This window comes from Heliangelus exortis, chromosome Z (assembly GCF_036169615.1).
Source record: "Heliangelus exortis chromosome Z, bHelExo1.hap1, whole genome shotgun sequence".
Taxonomy (NCBI): domain Eukaryota; kingdom Metazoa; phylum Chordata; class Aves; order Apodiformes; family Trochilidae; genus Heliangelus; species Heliangelus exortis.
Genome location: NC_092454.1, coordinates 25,436,773 through 25,458,990, shown reverse-complemented (window position 1 = coordinate 25,458,990; position 22,218 = coordinate 25,436,773). Strand labels below are relative to the sequence as shown.

At 36.9% G+C, this 22,218-nt stretch overlaps 1 protein-coding gene across 4 annotated transcripts in view; it reads left to right on the top strand.

Annotated features, from left to right (window-relative positions):
• The window catches only part of KCNN2 (potassium calcium-activated channel subfamily N member 2), a 66,875-nt gene that overhangs the window by 8,625 nt on the left and 36,032 nt on the right, over positions 1 to 22,218 (top strand). For 2 of the 4 annotated variants that reach the window (XM_071731184.1, XM_071731186.1), the window contains exon 3: positions 9,572 to 9,990. The exons of 1 other annotated variant lie outside the window; for it this stretch is intronic. In XM_071731184.1, the coding sequence (XP_071587285.1) occupies positions 9,572 to 9,990 (419 nt within the window). Of the gene's footprint in view, positions 1 to 9,571; positions 9,991 to 13,429; positions 13,569 to 22,218 lie in introns of those variants that run through there. One more of the 4 variants, XM_071731188.1, reaches the window with a different exon arrangement.

Here is a 22,218-nt window from a genome sequence, read left to right as displayed (position 1 = left end):
CAAAATAAACATTTCCTACCTGAAGCAAATAATGAATATGACTAGCAATAATGACCACTAAGCATTCACTGATAGCACTTAGGCTTAATAAAGTTTTTGTCAAAGCTGATACAATGTTAGTTACAGCATTTATACCAGTCATGCACATTTGATATGTGTGTTTACCTCAGAGAAGAATATGTATCTGTTAACATCTAAATCAGTGAAATGTTCAAAGACTTTCAGTCTGGAGCATCCTCATTTTGTGCTGAGCATTTGATCTTTAACCCCTTTGTCAGTATTAAAATATCCTTTAAAGAAGACCTGGAAACCCATGAACAGACACTGATTTATGAACAAGCTAAGGATGCTCTTTACCCAGTTTTCATTTGCCCATAGAGCTGCTCTCTGCAATAGCTGTAAAATTCAGTTTGGACTATCCAGCTACTACATCCAGATTATAGTGGGTTCCTTTGATTATGGATTCCTTGTAGGATTCTGCCCAAGAGTTAGTCTCCGGCTCTTCATAAGGAATGGGCTGATAAAAGATAAATTCTTGTCCAGCCAAATTCCAGTATAGCTGAAAAGGTATCCTCTGACAGCTAATGCTGAACACAGTCATCTTCTTAACCATGTAATGGATAAAATAGTTTCACATGTTCTCCTCCATCTGTTCTTATTCAGGTTTAGGCTTCATGGTTAAAACTTGTGTTCTGTTGAGATATCTGCGGTATGATAATTAATAACTAAATCTTTATGCAACATGATAGACCCTGGGCCTGATGTGTTCCCAGTTCAGCTTCTACATCACTTTAATGGCAAAATGTGGAAAAAAAAATTAAAAAAATAGACAACTATCTGCTGCCAGTCGGCTTTCCAGATTTGGTTGTCAAGTAGGAAAGTGTTTGATTCTCCATCTTTACGTACAACCATTTATCATCAGACTTTGTCTACCTCACAGCAACAGGATGGGTAGGATACAACAAAGCCAGATGAGAAATTTAGCAGTGTGGCTAAATACATCCTTTTTTAATTGGTTTCAGTTTTCCTAGGAGTAATGAAGCTGATAATTCCTGAAGAGAGTGAGGCTTCTCTCACACTGAGAACAGTGGCAGATGGAAGCTGTTTTGGGAGATGGCATTTCTTCATGAAGTGATTGATAGAACAATTTATTTTTAGTACCAAATAAAGCAAAACAAAACCTATGTGAAGAATTGTAAAATAATAATTTAAAATTAGCAACATGAAATGTTGATAAAATATTGAAGTGTAAGTAGCTCTCTCCAGTAAGTTTTGCTTCTGGAAGAAGATTGTTGAATCAGAGTTACTTTTATTTCTGAGGTATTCAAAAGGAGGAAAAGTACAACACAGACCACTAAGTTTTTTTAAAAAATTTGTTTTAAAAATTAGTTCTGTAAAATAGCACAGCTATTTTGCGGGAAAATGTGCTGTGTAATTCAAATACAAAGTTTTGGAAGTGCTGCTTACTTCAGCACAACATAGTTTTCAAATCAGTGTGTCCATTTCTATACTATCAAGTTGAGCATAGCAGTTGTAGTAGACCCACATACTTTGTTTTTGTTGTTTTGGATTATTTTAATTGCATTGTAATTTATTCATTGTGGTCATTTGCTTACATTTGTGAAAGTGCAAAGGGAACCTAAGCAAATAATCTGCTTTTTCTTTGCAGCTCTCCCTTTTAGACATAATAAAGCTGGCAGAGCTCATATCCTGCATCCTTAGCAGGGAGAGTGATCCAGAGCAGGCCAGCAAAAGCAGGGGTAGTCTTCAGTGCTGGCTGATGGCATCTTCAGTTCTGTACTAGTTGTGACATGGTTAGGTTGGGTTATGTTAGGTCAGGTTAGGTTAGTTAGGTGCTGAAATATTTCCTGAGGGCTGACTACATCCAAATAACCTTGTTTAGTCCATAGGTTCTTGGGGAAAACAGCTGTGGTTGAAAGCTATGTATCTTTTTCATTCCATATACATCAGTTGTATGAAGTTGCTGTTCTGGATTGCTTTGGGTCTCTCAGAGTATTCTCTAGCAAATACAGCTTTTATGTAGTAACATAAATATTCTTTTTACTTTCTTTGTTATTTCTTCCTTAAATAACAGAATAATAAATAGGATAAAACAAGATTAATGGGTGCTTAGTGAGCTGGTCCTGTTTTCCTGCTTTGAATGTTTATCTAGGAGACCTATTTCAACTCTTCCTTTTAGCTTATTCTTCTTTCACTTAAGTGATACTCAGAGCTTTATTAACTCATGGTTCTTCTGTGTTTGCTTGGAGAACATTTTTGGTCATCCCCGCTCCCATGCTGTTTGGAATTGTTAGTTTTGGATAGAAGCCTTCTACACGTGGCAACTTAAAGAGCTTGTTCTCATTGTGTTTTAAACAGCTGGAGAGGATAGGATTAGAAATGCTGGTATAATGATATGGCTGTTAAATTAAGAATATTGTTAAAAAGAAGACATTCATGTTTTAAACATGGACTTTGTAGAAACTCCTGATTCGGTCAGTTTCATTCAATCATTCAGTCATGGATCTACTAAGTATCTCAAATCAATATAGTGACCCTGAATGGTGGACTTTTATTTCTGGACCTCCAGTTTGGTTCAAAGGTTCATAAAAGTTCACATAAGTAAATATCTTCCTGTTTATTTCAGATTTGAGAAAGCGCAGATGTGATTGTTTCAGCAAGAGTACAAGCTAAATTAAATTAGGTTGTCATATGAAATATCTTTTTATTAATTAAAGTGAAAAATATTTCATTTCAATATCAGTCTTTTTTTAATCATCCCTTTTCTATGAATAAGTTAAATAATTATTTTTATTTTGCTATTATTTATAAGCTTGTGATGATTTCTTATTTCACTGCATAATTAGGCTTTTCTCAGACAGTTCCTGTTTGCCATAGCACTTGGAAAGAAATCTTTGTATCTTGAAATGTTTCCTTTGTAATCCTTGGATTTCAGTTCTTAATGCTATTACATGCCTGCAAAGTTACTGAGTAGGAAGAAGGGCATTTTTAAGAGCAACTCACCTTCTTTGGGTCCCTGGAGCACATACATATATATGGAGAGACTGATAACAACAAGAAACTACGGTATGTTTCATCAACTGCTGAGTAGTATAATGGTCTTTTGGTGTTGCATGCTCTCAGGGGGTTAAGCTGTTTCACAGTAGTTGGATATGTACAATAAAGCTGGAAGTCTGGCCAGTACTATTTAAAAATATTGAGCAATGCCTCTGAGTATCTTTAGATAGAGGAAGGTAAAAAGAATACTGTCAGTATGTGATTTAAAACAGAAGGGAAATATGGGTAGGAGGAACTTAACACTGTATGCTTAGACAGAATTAAGCCCGATATTAGTCTATGTGGTCATAAATATCTTTTATTTGTAAAAAAAATCTCATAGAGTATTTGGGGTGGGTTTTTTATAGTTTTCTTAAGGATGGAGTTTAAAAAAAAAACATAGACAAGCCTGGTAAGTGCATTATTTAACACATACCTGTTGAAATGGTTGTGGTTATGTGTGGCTTGTGAGAGTAACTAGGCTGTGTTATTAAGCTTATGTGAAGTTTCTGTTGCTGCACCGCTAAAAATATGGTTAACAAAAACTATAAATGGTCAGAGTCTCTTACACATCCCTTCCTGAGATGATAAGGTTTAAACACAGAGAGAAATATTTTGAGCCTGTTTCGCGACCTTCACACATGAAGTTTTCTTTACATGCATAGGCATACAGTATTCATAGCAAAATATCAATAACTGTGAAAAACTCCCTTTGCACAGAGATGCCATTTTAAAATAAATAAGCATAAATAAATACATAAATAAGCATTATAAAATAAGCAAATAATAATTCTTGTGCTGAAGCTAAGGGCCAGGCTTTTACAATAGTGTGTTTAAATTGGCATGTTTATAATTGTTTGTCTATATGAGTGTATACAGGTGTAAGAGGTAGAGCAGTCTGTCTTTCCCATTTTAGTGACCTAAGCATGATTCATTTGGTAGGCACTTATATCTACAAGACCTTATGGATCTATTTCTAGTGACCCACTAGAAAGTTTGGTTTTAACTCTTGATGTGGGAAGCGTTCTGAAAAAAAATAAGATAGCCAAGCCATCGTGTCATTTTGTGAAAAACATATTTGCCTTCAGCACTTTGCATGCACAGGTGTTTGGTGCATGACTTTATGTACCACTTAAACCCAGTAACCTTTCTGTTCTGTGATACTGTATTTGGGATGACAAATACAGTACCTTCAGGAAGTCCTGCGGACCCTCCAAGGTTAAGAATAGGCCTTTAGACTTTACAGGCTACTTGGTTACATGACCTCTGGTGATGGAAAAAAGTCTTTTTCATCCACGAGTTAGGAGGAACTGTGTTAAAGGCTTTAGATGTCTGTCTTCTCTCACCACATGGTTTTAAAAATAATTTGCACTTAATGGAGTGCTGTAGGGCAGTAACTTGGCTGTTTGGAGTAGTGAGGCAAAATTAGTATCTGTCATCTCTGAGTACTATAATTGTCTTTTTGATTGTATAAGTGATATTTTAAGGACTACCAGCTATAGAAAAATGACTAGTCAAAAATTTTGCTAGATCAGCAGTCCCACGGGCTGTATTTTGCTACCCTGACTCACAGTGCCTTCAGTTCCTTTATCAGGTTTAAGTGACACCAGTTTTAACCATTTTAAATTTGAATTTGAAAATTAAGCAATTGCAGCAATATGTTTAGGAATACAGTCGGTTCCCCTTCTTCAAGGAGTTGTATGGCTGATACTAATTTGTTACTGTTTATTGCCTCCTTTTTACTCATGTGTTTACATATCCTCACAGTATTTCAGCAAGAAGGTGGTAACACTTTTCAGATTTGTTCTTTTACCAATATTTTAAAGGTGTTTTTAGAAAATTAATAGTTTCCTTGTCTTTACATTAATGAGCATCCTGATAGCCTTCTTGTGGATTTGTTTTAATAATACTATTGATTTACAAAATTAACTTCTATCTTTTTGTTTTAAGTAGCTTCAGGGAGTCTCTGATCTAAGTTGTCATTTTGTGCAATCTATCTACTTTGAATGTATTTCCCTTCTTCTTATCTGGTGTTAAATTAATTTAACAATGTGTTATGTAAATATACACAAACCTGTATAAGGGTCTGTGCACACAAATGCCTCTGTATCTTCCAAATTAAAAGTGTGACTCGCATTCATGAGGTTGTGTAATTGCAAGTATATAAAATGCACATGAAATACTGCACTAATTTCTGTGCCATTTTGATATGTCCCAATTTAATTGTTATGCACAGCCTGTTTGTATTCACAGAGGCCCCCTATTTGTTCCAGAGTGCCTGATATCCATGGTAGTTTTAATTTAGAGACAGAATTGTAAAGAAGTCTTCCTCATAAAAATGCTTTTGAAATGTTACTATTTTCATGAGATAGAAATGTTTGTACTGGATCTGTGGTTCTTTATTGCTTCTGGTGGTTTCTACCTCCCATGTTTTCACCTCCTAAATCTTAATGTGAAGATGTGAAGATACTATCACTGTAAAATATTATTTTCCTTAGACGAAACTAGGAGGTCAAGAGAAGTTGATAGGGATCTGCTGTGTCTGCAGACATAACCACTGAGCACTCCTGGCAAACTTCTTTATTTTAGAGTGCTAGGATTTCTTCTGCTGACTGGTGAATATGTTATCAAGTATGTATTTCCTATTGACATCTTAAAGTTTTTCAAAAACTCAGTGAATAACTAACATTTGCTCCTACAGAAACTGTAAGATCAAATTTTAATGCCTATGTTTAACTGAATATTCTCTTGTTCTCATCTTTTAAATTGAATCAGTATTTAAGGTATTATTTTTCTTGAATTGCCTTTCTGAGTATAAAATTCTGTCTGAAATCTGAGAAAATGGTAGGTAAAAAGGGAGGACAAAAAACCCATTGCTTTTTATAGCAGATTTTGCAGAGGAGACATTTTAAAACAATGGCAATTTGACATGTATTTGATACGTATGTGAGAACTGAAATATTTAACTCTGTTGCTAATCTTTTCTCTTCAGAGACATACACAGCATTTGAGAGGTTTGATATTACCTATCTCTTTTGCAGTAAAATTTGCTACTAATCATTTGTGTCCTGGGTCTTCTAAATACCTGGACCTCATAACTGATGTAGCACTTCTGTGATCTGACTGACAGTATTTACAAGCTAAGCACAAGAATCAAATGTCCTTGAGCCTTATTGTACTTTGAAAGTTTGGCCCTTCGTAGCAAATAGTACATTTGATAGGTGCAGACCAGCACTCTTTTGGTAATACATGCAAACATAAATTGGCCTTCCTGTAGCAATTTGCGTATCTAAGGTCTGAAATTTGCAGAATGGCCACAGGAAAAAAGCATGTGTTGGATACATGGTATTCACTGAGTGTTTCTTTAGCTTTATTCAGCACTCAGTTTCTTTTTTATTGCAGTGGAGGTAAGAATTATACCTAAGTGTGGTAGCTTGACTTCGGTAAGCTGACATATCCCCACCCAGCCACTCTTACTCTGCCTCATTAACAAGACAAGGAATGAAAATAAAATATAAAAGTTCACTAACTGAGATGAAGATTGGGAAATTTTGTACCAGTTACTGACAGTAACAAAAGGGGCTTATTTTGGAGGAAAAAATAATTTATCTTGTTGCCAGTTAAGAGTAGGATGGTGAGAAACAAAGACACAAACACCTATGTCCTTTCTCCCCCCCCTTTTCTGCAAGCTGAATCTCTGTCCTTCTTTCCTAGCTCCTCTATCTTCTTCCCTTGAAGTGGTGTAGGGATATGGGGAATGGGAATCTGTCCTTGACAGTTCTTCTGTGCTGCTCTTTCCTCCTCATGGTTTTTCACTGCTCCAGTGTGAGTTCTCTCCATGGTCTTCAGCCCTTTACACTAAACATTCTCCAGCATGGATCCTCCACAAGTTCTTGTGAGTAGAATCTGCTTTACTGCAGAGACTCCACAGGTGGCAGTTTTTTGAGGAAATACCCATCCTGACCTACGGGGTCCTCACTGAGCTGCAGTGCAGGTATCTGCTCCAGCATGGTCCTTTCCATGGGCATCAGGGAGATGTCTCCTTTACCATCGTCTTCTCTCTGGGTTGCAGGGAAAAATCTCTGTTCCAGAGCCTTGAGCAACTCCTCCTCTCTCTTTTTCTCTGACCTTAGCATTTCCAGAGTCCTTCATATTTTTTTTCCCTAGCTTCTCACTGCCTGGGCAGCATTTTGCCCTTTCTTAAATGTACTTTCACAGAAGCAACACCAGTTTCACTGATGTGCTCAGCGATGTCTTGCTGTTGGTCCATTGCAGAATATCCCCATTCCTCTTCTAGCAGACATCACCAGTGCATCCCCCTGTAAGGGACTGGATGGGGGAACTATTATAATTCCCATCCTAAGACCCATTTAGCACTCCAGTAGAACTGGGCCAGAGGGATAGGCACCGATCCACCTTTGCAGACCCCTGAGCAAATCCCTATTAGCATTCCTAAAGGGGTTGCTGGAGGGGAAGAAGATGGTGATAAGCAGCCTGCATATGGCCTGAGTCTTGCATATCACGATAACAATAATATTGGAGATGAAAACAAATGAGGAGCAGAAGGGGCTGAAGTCCATTTTGGCTGCATAGCCATGATGATTCAACCACGCTTACTGGTTATGAAACAAAGGAGACAGGCCTATAAAATTATGGGATGCATTGGTGGACTTTGGGAGTCCCATCAGAATGATTCCCCACCTCCCACCCCCTTGGCTGGCTCAACAACTCCCTAAAAAGAGGTTGTAACCAGGTGGGGGTTGGTCTCTTTTCCCAGGCAAGTATCAGCAAGACAAGAGGGCACAGTCTCAAGTTGTGCCGGGGGAGGTTTAGGTTGGACATTAGAAAGAATTTCTTTATGGAGAGGGTGACCAGACATTGGAATGGGCTGCCCCAGGAAGTAGTGGATTCTCCGTCCCTGGAGATATTTAAAAAGAGATTGGATGTGGCACATAACTGGTTACCTTCAAAGCAAGACCATTTCCTCAATGGGAAACCCAGTCCTGGGAGAAGGATTGGATCCAGCTACAGCTAAGCTTCTCTCTGAGAAGGAGACTAGAAAGCAAGGGGGTGCAGTCCAAATCTCCTTTGGTTGTCGTTTGGTTGATTTGTGCTCATTTAAGCTGTGCCCAGGCCTTGTAAATGGGAACTGGCAAAGACTAGCTAGACTTGCTGCCTAACATTGTGCATGTGTTGGAGATTAATACAAGGACATCACAGGACAACTTTATGGAAGATGACCAAAGACCCTCCCCTACTCAGAATGCAAACAGTTCCAGGCACCAGATAAATACTGCAATTAGTTCCAGGAAATCTGATGTTTACTGCAATGAGTTTTATACATATTTATGTATTAGTACAATCTAAGTAATGTCTGTTGTCATTCATATCATGTGTGACTTTGAGAACTCTCGTGCATGCAGTGCTGCAATAAAGAATACCTGCCTTCTAAAGCTTAAAGAGAAGTGTTGGAATGGTCTTTCAACAACTGAATTTTATGTTACCAATCATCCATTATTTTTGGATAATCTAATTTTAAAAATACTGCAGAAGTATTTCTTCTTCCTCTAATGTTTTCACTGAAGAGCCTTGTTTGGATTCAGACTGTAGTTGATGTGATAAGAAGGTCTGCTCCTTTTACTGAGATTGTATCTTTGTCATTATGTTTTATGTTCCTTTTTGAAAAATTGCCAATTTACTATTTCTTGAACACTGAAACTCTTTCTAGTGACCAATACTGTTTGATTAAGTATTTATTCAGTAAATCAATCATCAGGAATGTAATTTGGGAAAGAGAATGAAGTGTTTCAGTTCCTTCTTCCTAGATGGCAAGCTGGATTCCTTGACTGGGCAAGAATTAAGTGTATTTCATTTTCAGCTGCTTGTGGACATCACCTGAGCTGTCTGGGCTACATTTGCCTGCCTTTGCTTTTCAGACCTATAACATGAGATATCTTTTTTAGTTTGTGTGCAGTTTCTCATGTAGTTTTACATTCTATGTTGATCTGAATTGGTGCCTGAAGCTTGGAGATAGCTTGGATAGTTCTACAGAACCTATATCTTGGCCAAAGCATGGATGTAATCTAGGACAGGCTTAACATTGCATCTTGGAAAGTATTTCCAATTTTTAATTCAGATATCCATTCTGCAAACACTTTCTTATTTTTTGCTTGATTTTGTGAACTTTGACTAAGCAGTTGATTTTGAATGGAGAAGGCTTAATTGGTCCAGAGTTCTGTTTCATCAGAAATTACAATTAAAGAAAATATGAGGCATTATTAGTAATAATTTATGAGCATTCAGTTTCACGCACAGTTTTAAAAATAGCACATGCAAAATTCCTTTTGTCCAAACCAGTGTAGTCTTACTTCGTAGTGATGTAGTAATATAATTTTGTGAATTTTTTTTTTCCAGTGGTCACTGGCAGCTCTGAAAACTATGGTATTTAAAATTGTAATTGTAACAAGGTTTGTTAATGATGTACTAAACTTAATCTCGTATTTTATTATTTCAGTTGTTCATGGTGGACAATGGCGCTGATGACTGGAGAATAGCCATGACTTACGAGCGTATTTTCTTTATCTGCTTGGAAATACTGGTGTGTGCTATACATCCCATACCTGGGAACTATACATTCACATGGACAGCCCGGCTTGCCTTTTCTTATGCTCCATCCACAACAACAGCTGATGTGGATATTATTTTGTCTATACCAATGTTCTTACGACTGTATCTTATTGCCAGAGTTATGCTTTTGCATAGCAAACTTTTCACTGATGCCTCATCTAGAAGCATTGGAGCATTAAATAAGATAAACTTCAATACCCGTTTTGTTATGAAGACTCTAATGACAATATGTCCAGGAACTGTACTGTTGGTTTTTAGTATCTCATTATGGATAATTGCTGCATGGACTGTCCGAGCTTGTGAAAGGTAAGATTGTTCTGTTGTTTAGTTCTTTATGTCTGTCTTCCTATTTTTTTATTTTGTTTTGCCTCTTCAGTTTTGGATTCATTGGATCTAAATATTTAATAGAATGGAGCTTCCAGGTCCTTGATATTTTGGGTGTTGACTGGGTTGTATTCTGCCACAGACAGCCGGGAATGCTTTAAATATGAAGGACTCATGCAGAGGTTTGTTTCATGCCATTTACTGTAGCACTATCACTTAATTTCAGTGTTTTGCTATAACTTTAGCTATGTTTGCTAAAACACAGTGGACAGACACCACAAAATGTGATTAAGAGGAGATCATATTCTGCATTGACATCAGCCTTCATTTATTTTGTTTGTAAGCTGAATTTCTTGAGGATCAGGTAGATAAAATAGCCATGCAAAATTCCATTGGAAAATGTTGGGGTTTTTAATTTGGGTTGTAAAATAAAAAAATATCACTGGGGAGTTGGCAAGATTAAAGGAGGGGAATGGATAGAACAATATTAGTCTTGTTGCTCCTTCTAGAAAAAGTTACTTGAGAGGCAGTTTTTCATTCATTACAACTGGTTTTCCAACCTCCCCTTCTCATAGGCTTTAACATAGGTGCAGAATAAATGGCTATCAGTGCTGACTGATTGAAATTAATTTTCTCAAACATAGCTTCATTTAAAAAAAAAAAAAATTAAAACCAAACAAAACCCAAACTTTGATTGGGTATGATTGCTTAAGAGTATGAGATAAGTTAATCCAAAGGATATAATAGGATGATTTTCTATGAAAGATTTAATGCCTAGAAGAACTCTTAGATCGTGGAATGGATTTCTCCTTAAGCTGGAAGATCTTCAGCACATAAGGTATTTCTGTTGCTGGCTGTTGACCATACGGTTTCTCTCTTCCTTTCCATGTCTGTCCATTTTACAAGTGGCTTTGGGGAGTTACTTGTGGCAGATAGCTGACTTAAATCAGCAGTTAAATGGCACACCAGCTGATATAGTCATGTTACTTTTGAAAAGTTACTCCTTGCATTATTTCTCAATTTGTTACAAGAAAAATAACTGATTTTATAAACTGAGTGTAGAGTTTACGTATACATTGTCATTTTTATTGTTAAAATTTCTAGAACTGTGGAATGCAGTTTATTACAGTAGATGCTGTCTGTCAGTGTTATTTCCTAATGTTACAGCAAAACTAATCTTCTAAGAATGTTCTGAAAATTCTATGTAACAGCCACATATTGTCAAAATGTTCCCCATAGCGGAAGTAAACAGAACCCCCAAGATATCAACATTATCTATAAAGTTCTGTATTAATAAGTATGCTCTCATTTCAGATGTAACTGACTTCTGCAAACCCTCTCTGTCTCACATTCTGCACCTCTGTTCTCACTAGTTTTCTTTCAACAGAATTACTGTTTAGGAATTCCTGAGTGTCTACTTTGGCATTTCCCAAGTTGTCACTTGTGAAGTGGCTCTGAATATCTGCAGCATTCATTGCTGCCACAGTTTTACATATCACTGGTTAATAATCTTGATTATGATTGTGATTATTATTGTCATTATTTTAAAATTATCATTATTTTGTTTTAAAGTAGCATTAAATTGCCATTGGGTTAATGATGCATGTTTGTAAAGCATGTTTGTTTGTTACTATAAAGACAGCAGGACAAGAATACATAGGGTATGTCATACTAGAAGTGAAGGACTAAGACTACCACATTTATTTTGCAGTGAGGGAGAGTGAAGACAACACAATCACAAAGTTTTGATTTTATGAGTTTGTTTATTTCTATTTAGAAACGAAAGTATTTCTGCATCACTGTGATCCTGGGAAGAAGCTTATTTGTTTGGTCAGGTATACTGAGCTTAGGGTTCAAAAAAAAGGCTGAATTTTATTCAACTCTCTGGTAAACTAGTAGTGGATTTTCCACATTTTAATTTGCAATTGCTGTCCTCATGATGACTACAATGGTTTGGACAGTAAACTGGATAGCCACTGAGTCCTCTAAAACTGAAACAAAATACAACTAAAACCAAGTTAAATATAGAAGAGAGTATTAGATGAATATGTCTCTACCACAATTACCTTATTTCAGTGGAGTGCAGTCCAAGATTATGTTCTTCCATGGTTATTAAAATTGTTAATTTTGTTTCAGAAACACTAAAAGGGATATATTTTGGCTTTGGGAATTAGATATTTAATGTCATTCATGCTAGATGAACAGCCCATTTTGTGTCTTTTGCCTCATATTTTCCCTTAAGGGAGTATGTAAGTATTTAGCCAAGTGCATTATACTGCCTTTAGATTCTAGTTACTGGTTAGTCCTCCAAAACATCTGTAGATGCAAACCCCATAGAGAAATGTATATATTTTCTAAAACTCTCAGAAGAACACTCCAAAACCCCACACATGCGGATGCTTTTAACATGATGCCATCTGAAGCTAAACATAATTTTTTGTAACAGGAGACAGATGTAATTTTTGTTATGGGAATGGACAAATATGGCTGCCGACTCCATTCTGTGCTGTGTAGAAGTCATGGTCCCCAGATTATGCCTCCTGGGGTCTTAATAGCTTTGCTCAATAGATAAAAGTTTAGTTTACACAAATAAAATACATTTATTTCATCTGCTGGTAAGTTGGTTTCTCCCCTCTCAGTTTTAACCACAGGGAATCTTTATTTCTTGGAATGGGATATTTTATGTACATGAAATGATGTTGAATATAATTGTTATCATTAAAAAGAGTTTGCTATTCTGCTTGGCCCCATACATGAAACCCTGACAAATTTTGATGCATTTAACAGAAGTTAGGAATTAGACAGCAGTCTGATGGCTTTGTTTTGATGAGGGGGGATTTACATGATTGAAATTTGGTGGTGTCAAACAGTTCTCGGCATCAGTCTAGCACTAAGCTCTTTAATTTATATTATAGTTTTATGGAAAGCTTTGCACTAGAGGCTTTAGTGTCTCTTCAGTGTATTAAATCAGTAAGCTGGCCATTCAAATTGGAACAAGATTATGGTGATAAGATTTAATAGATTAAAATACTAACATTCTGGAATGGAGATGAAACATTCTTATGCTATTCCTTGTACTTGGTAAGGAGGTAAGTCACAGTAGGCAGCATCCTTACTGTAAAGTTCTTTGTGCTCAGCAAAAGCTGTTACTGATGAACAATGGTCTGATTTTGAGACTATTGTTGTTGTATTCAAAGTCAGATTTTTCTCATTGTGGGCTCTCTTGGGAATAGCAAAGGAGAGTTGGAAGTACCACGTTTCATAACTAGGAAGGTAACACAGAAGATAATCATCATCCATTTCCTAAAGAGAGAGTTTGTGTGCAGAGGCAGGCATTTTGCCACCACTTCAATGGGCAGCTGACGGATCACTTGATACACACTGAACTAAGTCTGTATGTGTGTCATTTTCGGTGCCTTAATGGCTGTATTGTTAGCTCCCAGAATGCTAATTACAGGAAATGACACTTTGCTTTGGTGAGCAAGGTACTTTCCGGAACAGCAGTTTAAGGTCATCCAGGATGGCAGAGAGTGGTACAGATAATGATGGTGGACAGCCAGGTGAGTAGAAATGGGCTGGTAGGGCTGCAGAGTCATCTGGCTGAAGGAGTTTGGGAGGTAAAGGTGGAGAAAGCACAGAAGTATTGCTGTAGACCTAATGCAAGAAACTCTTGTTTTTTGTTATTGCTCAGGTTTTTATGTCTGTTTTGAGGGGAAGATTATATTACATAGGGTTTAATATCAGCCTTTTCATTGCCAGCATCAGTGTATTGCTGTCTGTCATACATGAGTTTCATAATGAAATTTAAATTTATTATTAGGTCCAACTCAATAGATGTTTGTGTTTACAGCATCTCTGAGGCATGTGATCTAGATCACTTATGAAGATGTTACTTTCCTATACAAATTATGAACCTTACAAGCAGATTACTTTTTGCAGTCTCCCACACCGATATTGTTACTGAAATAGCACGGTGCATGGTCATCAGTTGTTTGTAGCAGTTAAGTGGTTAATACAGAAATACCAGGTTTTGAAAAAAATAAGTTAATATTCACAGCATTATGTCATTGAAAAATCTGACAAATTTGCATCACTGTTCCGGAGAAGATCTCTTTCTGCTTGGAGAAGTGTGCTGCTTTTCTAGGTTACATAGGAGGTAGTTGCTTTTGGGTTTTTTCCTGTGCAGAGGAAGAAAGAATGCACATGTGGCTATAGCATGACCATGTATCAGGGCAACGTGGGCCACATGTGTCCATGTTACACTGTTGTACATTGGAGCAGCTCATATCCCATGCCCAGAGTTACTGTGGATTTACAGCAGCAGAACTGAGAACAAAAACAATTCCTGAGAGAGCACATTTTTGGTACCATTTTTGGTTCTCTTTGAACCTCTCTAACTTCTCACAAGAAAGTCAGTTCAGAGTGAGCAGTTAGTCAGAATTTCTTCTTCCCATCATATTCTGCTCTGTGTTTTTTTCCTTGCTTTGACAAATGAGGGACCAAAAAACCATAAACAGAAAAGACACACAGAAAATTTTGTTTGTGTGTGGAGGTGAAAGCCTTTTCTTCTCTGTTCATTCTTGTTTTCTACAAATAAATAAATATCTGTCCTAATTCATGGAAATATGATGCCATCACAAAGCTTTTAGTAAGCTGCTCACACATGACAGCCATTAATGATTCATTTGATATAGGCAGATGGATGCACTGAGACTTTCAGTTATAATTCGTGCAGGAAAAATTGTTTCTTGGTTGTCTAATTTCCTTGCAGTATCCGTTTGATTTTTTTGATTGGCTTAGGACCTTATCTAAGGTTGTACACTGCACAAATAATGCCAAGGCCACAATCTGCTGGAAATTGCCTTTAGCAGTCTCCACCGTGTAAGTGAGCAGATGAAGATTCTTGCTAGTAGGTATTTGGCTTTAAACCTATTTTTAGCCCCGAAAGCTCAGAAGCAATGATAAACCTTTTTGTTGTTGTTATTTGTTTGTTTTCCCTAGCTGATCTGTCTAATCGCTGTGAACAGACCAAATAAGGTTTGTGTAATGATAGTGCTGGCTGTTTATCACATTTCTTTACCTTTTCAGTGCTCACTGAAATGAAAATATGGTACTTAAAGTGGTGGCAAAAGTTAACTGTTAAATATTTAACACAACAGTGATCAAAGATGACCTGTCTCCATCTTGACTTGATTCTGTGCTATGAATTATTCTCTGCCTACTAACCTTAATACTTGGTTTTGCAGATTTGAGTGTAGATTAACTATAAATGTTAGATTAATCTTCCATAGAATTTGCGTCTCAAAGAAACAGCTAAAACCACATGTAACTGGTTGCATTTTCATTGCAAATGTTACCAATAGAAATTTTATATGCTGTTTTATCAAACAATGAAAGCAACAAGGAAGTCTGTCACAGAAGTGCACCAATGAGTGTCTGATATACATAACCCAGATCCAAAAAAGAGTAGTTAATCTAAGTGAAAAATTGGTTTGCTAGGTATATCCAAAAGGATTAATAGCTAAATTATGTGTTCTCCAGTTTCTTGAGGACAAAACAAAATGTGTATGCTTAATGAAGTAAGAAGAAACACCTACTGCATGTAGAGTTTAATTGCTATTCTTTTGAATTCATATTTTCTTCACCTTTGCAACAGTGCTGTTTGTGTATTCTCAGTAAAAGAATTTTGGGAATGCAATTAAGAACATATTCTTCTTTTTGGATTTATAGAATTAGCCTTATAGCTATGTAAAGTAACAATGATAGGTACAGTAGCTCAGCAGATGTAGTTGTCCCCTCACAAAAATTCATCACACCAGGATAGATCAGTGTTTCTGTAGTCCAAAAATAGCAAATACTGCTTGGGGGAAGGGAGTGCAAAGTATAAAAAGTTGGAAAACAAGCACACAAAAAATCTCCTTGCTTACTTAAAAAAGATCTTATATCTGTTTTTCAGGGTCATGTAACTAGAGCAGGAAAACTTTTTTAGGTTAAATTCCTTTTTATCCACAAGGATTTATACATAAAACAGTTCTATTAGAACAGAATGATGTGGGAAAACTCACACACAGTTTCAAGGTCTCTTAAGAATGGTGAGCAAAGTGAAAACTATTTCTCTAAATACAAAACCCTGACAGGGAAACCACCTACTAATGACTGCTTACCTGCTTTCAAGAACAAAATGACTTCCTTCCTTCCCCCCATTAATCATTGAAAGAAAAGGCTTTTTCCCCTTTTTGGCCCAAACTGGAATTGGCATATCCTGATACTAGTATTTCTCTAAAGCTTCAGTGGTATTTCTGGACTGAAGTTGAGACACCTTTTTCACTTGGATTCATACTGGTCTATATTAAATATTTTTATACAAACTATCCCACATTTTAACATTTTTAGTGTGCTTTAGACATTTCTGTTTGGGTAACTGAATCAGAAGGAGTGCATTATGATTGTCTTTTTAAAATAAGCGTGTTCTCCTTTTCCTCCACCATTATTGGTGGGGTTTGTTTGTGTTCCTTGGATCTTCATGTTCTCTGATGTGCAGTGCTCACTAACAATGGATTTGCAGTTCAGGACAAGAGATGAAACTTTCTGTCTTTTAACAGTGAAAGTGTTGATGTGTTATCACTTACACTCATGCTTTCAAAGCAGTGATGTTAAACTAATTCAGAGCATGTAGCCTGATCAATCAAGAACATTTCTTAAATTTTATGAACTAAAAAATGTAACATGAGTCTGCTTGCAGTTATTTTTCTCTAAATCAGAGTGAGAAATGGTATTTCTTTTTAAGTCTTGTGCAGTGTTAAATGAAATCCACTGGCAAAATTCCTGTGGGTTTCCACAGGAGCAGTTCACTGAGTTCAGGTATGCTAATGAAAAACTATCAGTGCAGTGTGATTTGGGCTAGCATCTCAGATTGTGTTGCTCTTGTATCCAAGGATAATATGTATATATGATATTTCAGTACTAATATAATAATTTCAAGTGAGAAAAAAGGGAGCTGAAAACTTCTGAGGGCTGGTAATGTTCAGATGAAGGTGAATACTTTCATGTGTTGATACTGCTTTTTTAGAACAAACTGGTTTTGATTGATGCCGACTGTGCTGACAGCTGATGCTAACACTGCCGAGGCAGGAGTAACACCCTGCTGGCTGGCTTGTTTTCCATGGAGTCTTGCTGCCTGAAGCAAAGGCTGAGATAATAGGCTCTGTAGTCTCACTTGAAGAGAGAACTTGCTATGTTCATGTCACCCTGGCAGTGAGAACTTAAAACCCACTGTCTAGTAGGGTCACTCAGCTGTACTCCCATTAGGTGTGTTCAAGCACTGTGCAGAGCTCCGTGCTGCAAACATACATCAGGTGTGAGCTGGAATGTCCTGGCACTCAGCTGGGGTGCCTGTGCCATGGTTTTCTTTGCAGCATCTGTGATGCACTGGTCAAGTGTATTTCTGATGCCAAACTTGACAGCAGAAGAGATCAGTCCCTGATGTCTGGGATGGTGCACTGAAGATAAGAAGTACTCAAAATGTCCTACAGTAACAGCTACATCTATAGAATAACAGAAGAAACAGTAATCCATGGTGTCAATGTTGTTATTTTGTTATGAAGAAATAATAAAGTAGGCCCTGTTCATGTCATTAAATTCTTAATAATTGTAAACTTAGGTAGGTACAAATGTAGTTCCATAGCATTTGTTCTGTCTCATTGGACAGGCTGCATTGAAAATATTATGAGTTGTAAACAACCTTGGAGTACGAAGCAGGAAGGTTTTAAAAACCTATGATTTGGTTGTTGTGTGGGCTGAACAAGTGAACATATTCTTTTAGCGATCAGGATTTTGTGTAAGAAGATTATGGTGCTAAACCATAGCTTTTCCAGAGCCATTGATGCAATACAGGGTTTTCACTTACTACAGCTAAGCTTTATTTCTCTCACCTATAATGCTGTGACCCCTCTTTAGGAGCAGATTGTTTGGGCGTCTTCAGCAGGTGTGAAGGCATTTCTGCAAGCAGTGTATGCACAACTTGAAAGAGCGAAGCAATGACTGCTTACTAACACACCTGAAATCTAGGTGGAATTTAGTGAACTACTAGACTAAACATTAGGGCACTCACTACTCCAGTAAAACAGCAAAAGAGCCTTTTCTGGCCAGGCAGGTGTGAGCCAGGTGGTGAAGGTCTGGCCTCTGCAGCCCCCAGGGACAGCCAGTTGTGCTGCTGCTTGGACACCTCTTGCCAAGCTTCTGACATTGCTGGATGGATGATCATCCCTAGCCCAAACAATATCAACCAGACTGACTGGCCTTCCATTTTTTTCCTTTAGGACTGAATGCCTTTTCACTTCGGGTTTTCACTTCTTTAGTCACTAACCATCAAGCAGAGGAGGTGCAGTTCCTCTAACTAATGTTAGAGTAAAATTTAGTGATTATGACCCTAGGCACCTCTAGCTTATGCATATTAATTTTGGAACATGTCCTTCATTTGCAGAAAATTAAACATTTGCATCTTTCTGCTTGAGCAGAGTTGCTGACCTTCCTTTTCGTTTCATTCTTGTATCCTTGTTTGGATCACCTTTCTATCTGTGTTTCTTTCTTAGGATCAACAGCAGACCAACAAAGAAATAAAGGGCAGTTTCAAAATATTTTGCTCATGGTTGTTGCACAGTGGAGAACACAGCTGAGTAGACATCTGACTAAAAATTTGTAAATTTTGGGCCTCTGCTGTCAAAACCTATGCAGGTTCAAGTAGTGACCTGGTAATAATAAGATCTTACAGTTCATCTTCAGCCATGAAAAACTGTGTTCAGGAATGGCTATTGATGTGATAAATTATCCAGGACTTAACAGTTCTGTCATACAAAAGTATCATTTTTTAATAAACTTAAATGACTATTTAACAATTGTGCTCAAAGTCTATTATCGTTTTTAATAGAGGGAATAATACTTTAAAAACCCCCAACAAACTGAAGTACCTTGTCTTTGTTTGCAAAAAGGATTTCGAGGCAGTAATGCCTTTCTGCCCTTAATTTGCTCCATATTAGCTGTCTCATGCTGTCTGCATGTAAAGGAAGTCAAAAGACATTGTTAGCCTGGCTGACTGTGTATGCAATGTAAAAGGAAAAAAAAAATGTTTTCATCCCTTGCTGGGCATTGATCGAGGGAGGAGGAGGATTTGGCTGAGCGCATTTTTTGGGGCATTTTTTCTCCTGCTGCCACCTTTCTAGTAGACAGAGGATGGATATAGGATATGAGATCTAAAGGGAAAAAGCTGCTTCCTCAATCCATCTCTGAAGAAGAGTATGGATGATATTTTGGTTAATTATCAGTCGTGATATTGGGTAGATGACTTCAGTATTTGGCTATGGTACATCTGGGGAGTAAACTTTTGTATGATTTTATGAAATTTTGCACACTATGCTGGATTTGCAGCGGGGCAGTGTTTTGAGAATGTGGAGTTTACTTCACAGGTTGTGCAGTTTCTGTTTGTCAAGTGCATCATCAATTCACTGATTCAGGCTTGCTTCTCCTAGTTATGGAGGTATAATATTAATCTTTGTTCTGTCCCCTTTGACCACTGCATTTTCAATTGTTACTGAAGAACCTAAACTCATCAGTTATGGAGAAACTTGGTTTAATTGACTTAACAAAGAATTTGGTCAGAATGTTTTCCTTTCTGACCTCAGTGTCAGTCCATGGACTGGACTGCATATTTCTGGACATGCAATAACATATGTGGCAAATCACCTTGCAAATTATTTGCATTAAGTAATACCCTTCTAATTGAAATTACTTGTCTCTTCACTTGATTTCAGAAGGAAGTTACTTGATGTTATAGTTCCTTGAATTCAAGGTAGGGTCTTGTTTTATACCTTAAAAAATGCAGTAAATGTAACCTGCAAAGCACAATCTGAAACCATAGAGATGCAGTATTTCTTGAAATTGAACAGAGATTTCAGACTAACTATTTATGCCCAAGTGTCTCTGACTTTTTAAAAAAATCATTTAACTTTTCATAAAATCATCATACACCTTAAGCCTAGTGTACTTCTAAAATTGTAACCTCGACTGTTTAGCTTTGGTGTTAAATTGCAGTCTTTCATAGTAGGTTCTTTCCAAGGTATTCAAAAGCAAATTATATGTTACAGTTAGTTAATTTAACTCCAGAGACACCTGTCAGCTCTCAGTAATGTTTGCAGCATTAGTTTTCTTCCTTTTCCAAGTCTACTGGTGTTTAACAAAAGTTGTGGATGATAATTCATGATAAAACTGCTTTTAGAATGGTATTTGCTCAAACAATTGGATCTCCTTGCAAGCAGATCACATCAATTGCCTTCCTTGTTCTTTGAGTGCTGGGAGGCAGAAGACCTGCTGATGCAATCAGTGTACCACAGCAGGATACTGTTGTCCTTCAGATACTGTGTTTCTGAGGGCAAGGAGGAGGATTTTTGCTGATTTTTGGAAAATGAGATCTAGCACAGATAATTGGCCAAGAAGCAAATACCATGGCCTGATGTTTCAGTATCTGCTGGAGATGCAGCCATCTGCACCAGGAACTACACATTCTATCAGTACATTTTCACTTTCTTTCAAAGGAAAATAAAAATTTAATGTTAGTTTGGATTTAATGTGATCGACTGTAATGCTTTGCTGTTATTTAGGTAACCAGCAGTAGTGTCATTGGTAGCATAGAACATTGAAGTGAAGGTTTTACTATACAAACAAAAGTATGCTAAATGTCTACACATAATTTATACACTCATAAAAGTATTAACAAGTAATTTTTTTTTTGTTATTTAAAATGCCATTATCTCATGATGTAGAAGATTAAATAGAGATGTAATAGGGAATACAGCCTACAGTTCTGTTTTGACCTTGAACAAAGTCACTTAAGCTCTTTGTGTCTATTCCATGCAAAGAATTATCTATACTGTTATTGTTTGGTATAGTGTCCTTACACTACATAACAAAATGGTTTGCACTCACTGAGCAAAAAATCCTTTTAAACTATGATTACAGTACAAATGCATTTCGTTTAAAATTATTGTAGAAGTATAATGCAATCTAGCAATACCCATTCTGAGGAGCAAAGGGGGGGTCTGTGAAAAGGCAGAATATCTTGCTTATTCTGCTTACATTTTGCTTTCTCATGCTTTGGGATAAGAAAGCATATATATTCAGATATTTGGAAAACACAGGCCATCGCCTGCAGAAGACTGTGTGGCTGTAACTGAAGCTCCACATCTACTTATTTTCAGTCTCAACTCCTGAACCTCAAGGAGAATTTAAGTAAAGCTGGGTGGCATGAGAAAGTAAGACTGTAAAGCTTGTATTTTCTGAGAATCTTTATTCCATATAGTTGGGATAATTTGTCCCCTTACCCTCTGGGGGACTTATGACTAAATTTCTTGAATTCAGAAGTTGGAATCTAGAGAAACCCAAATTGTTTTTTTTTCCTTTTAAACAGAAATATAGTTTTACTTCTAATTACCTCCTAGGTTCTGTGAAATGTTTACACTGAAATGTTGTTGAACCCTCATAAGAAAAATTTTCAGTCTTAAGTTAAATATGCTTTGTTTATTATCTTTATAATCAATATTTTGTAGCTGTATAATTATTACTTAGGTAGAAAGTAGTTCCAGTTCAAATAGAATAAGACACACATCTTCAGTTCAGTGCCTGTTCCTCTTCTTCCTTGACAAAATCAAACATTTGCTGAGTGTCTGTTGCTTTTTTGTTCTTTAAAGTCATGGGCTTCTGCTAATGGAGTACAGTATGGCTGACCTGTAAGCTGCTAATCATTACTCACTCAAAATGAGGGGCAGCAAGAGAAAAAAGCAGTCAGTTTTTTTATTAGTCTTTATGATGCTTTCAAATTATAATCTCAGATAATTCCTAAGAGGCAGAGTTAAGTGATACACTTAAGATACCAGAAAAGTTGCAGCTTCACAGTCACACTTGGAGCTCTACAAATACCTACGATTTTTTTTTTCTCCCAATTGGATTCCATTTCTGTTGTATGTGTGAAGTCTTGCAGAAGGCCAGTTCTTGCAAAGCAAGTGAAGGGGAATATTAATAACTCCCTAAGGGCAGCATTCTTCCTGCTAGACCTGCTTGTGCATATGTACTTTCCTGTGTATTAGCAGACTCATCTGGTTTCTAAAGCCAGAGAGCACATTTCAAGTTTGTGTAACATTTCATGTTCCTGCTTGCACACTT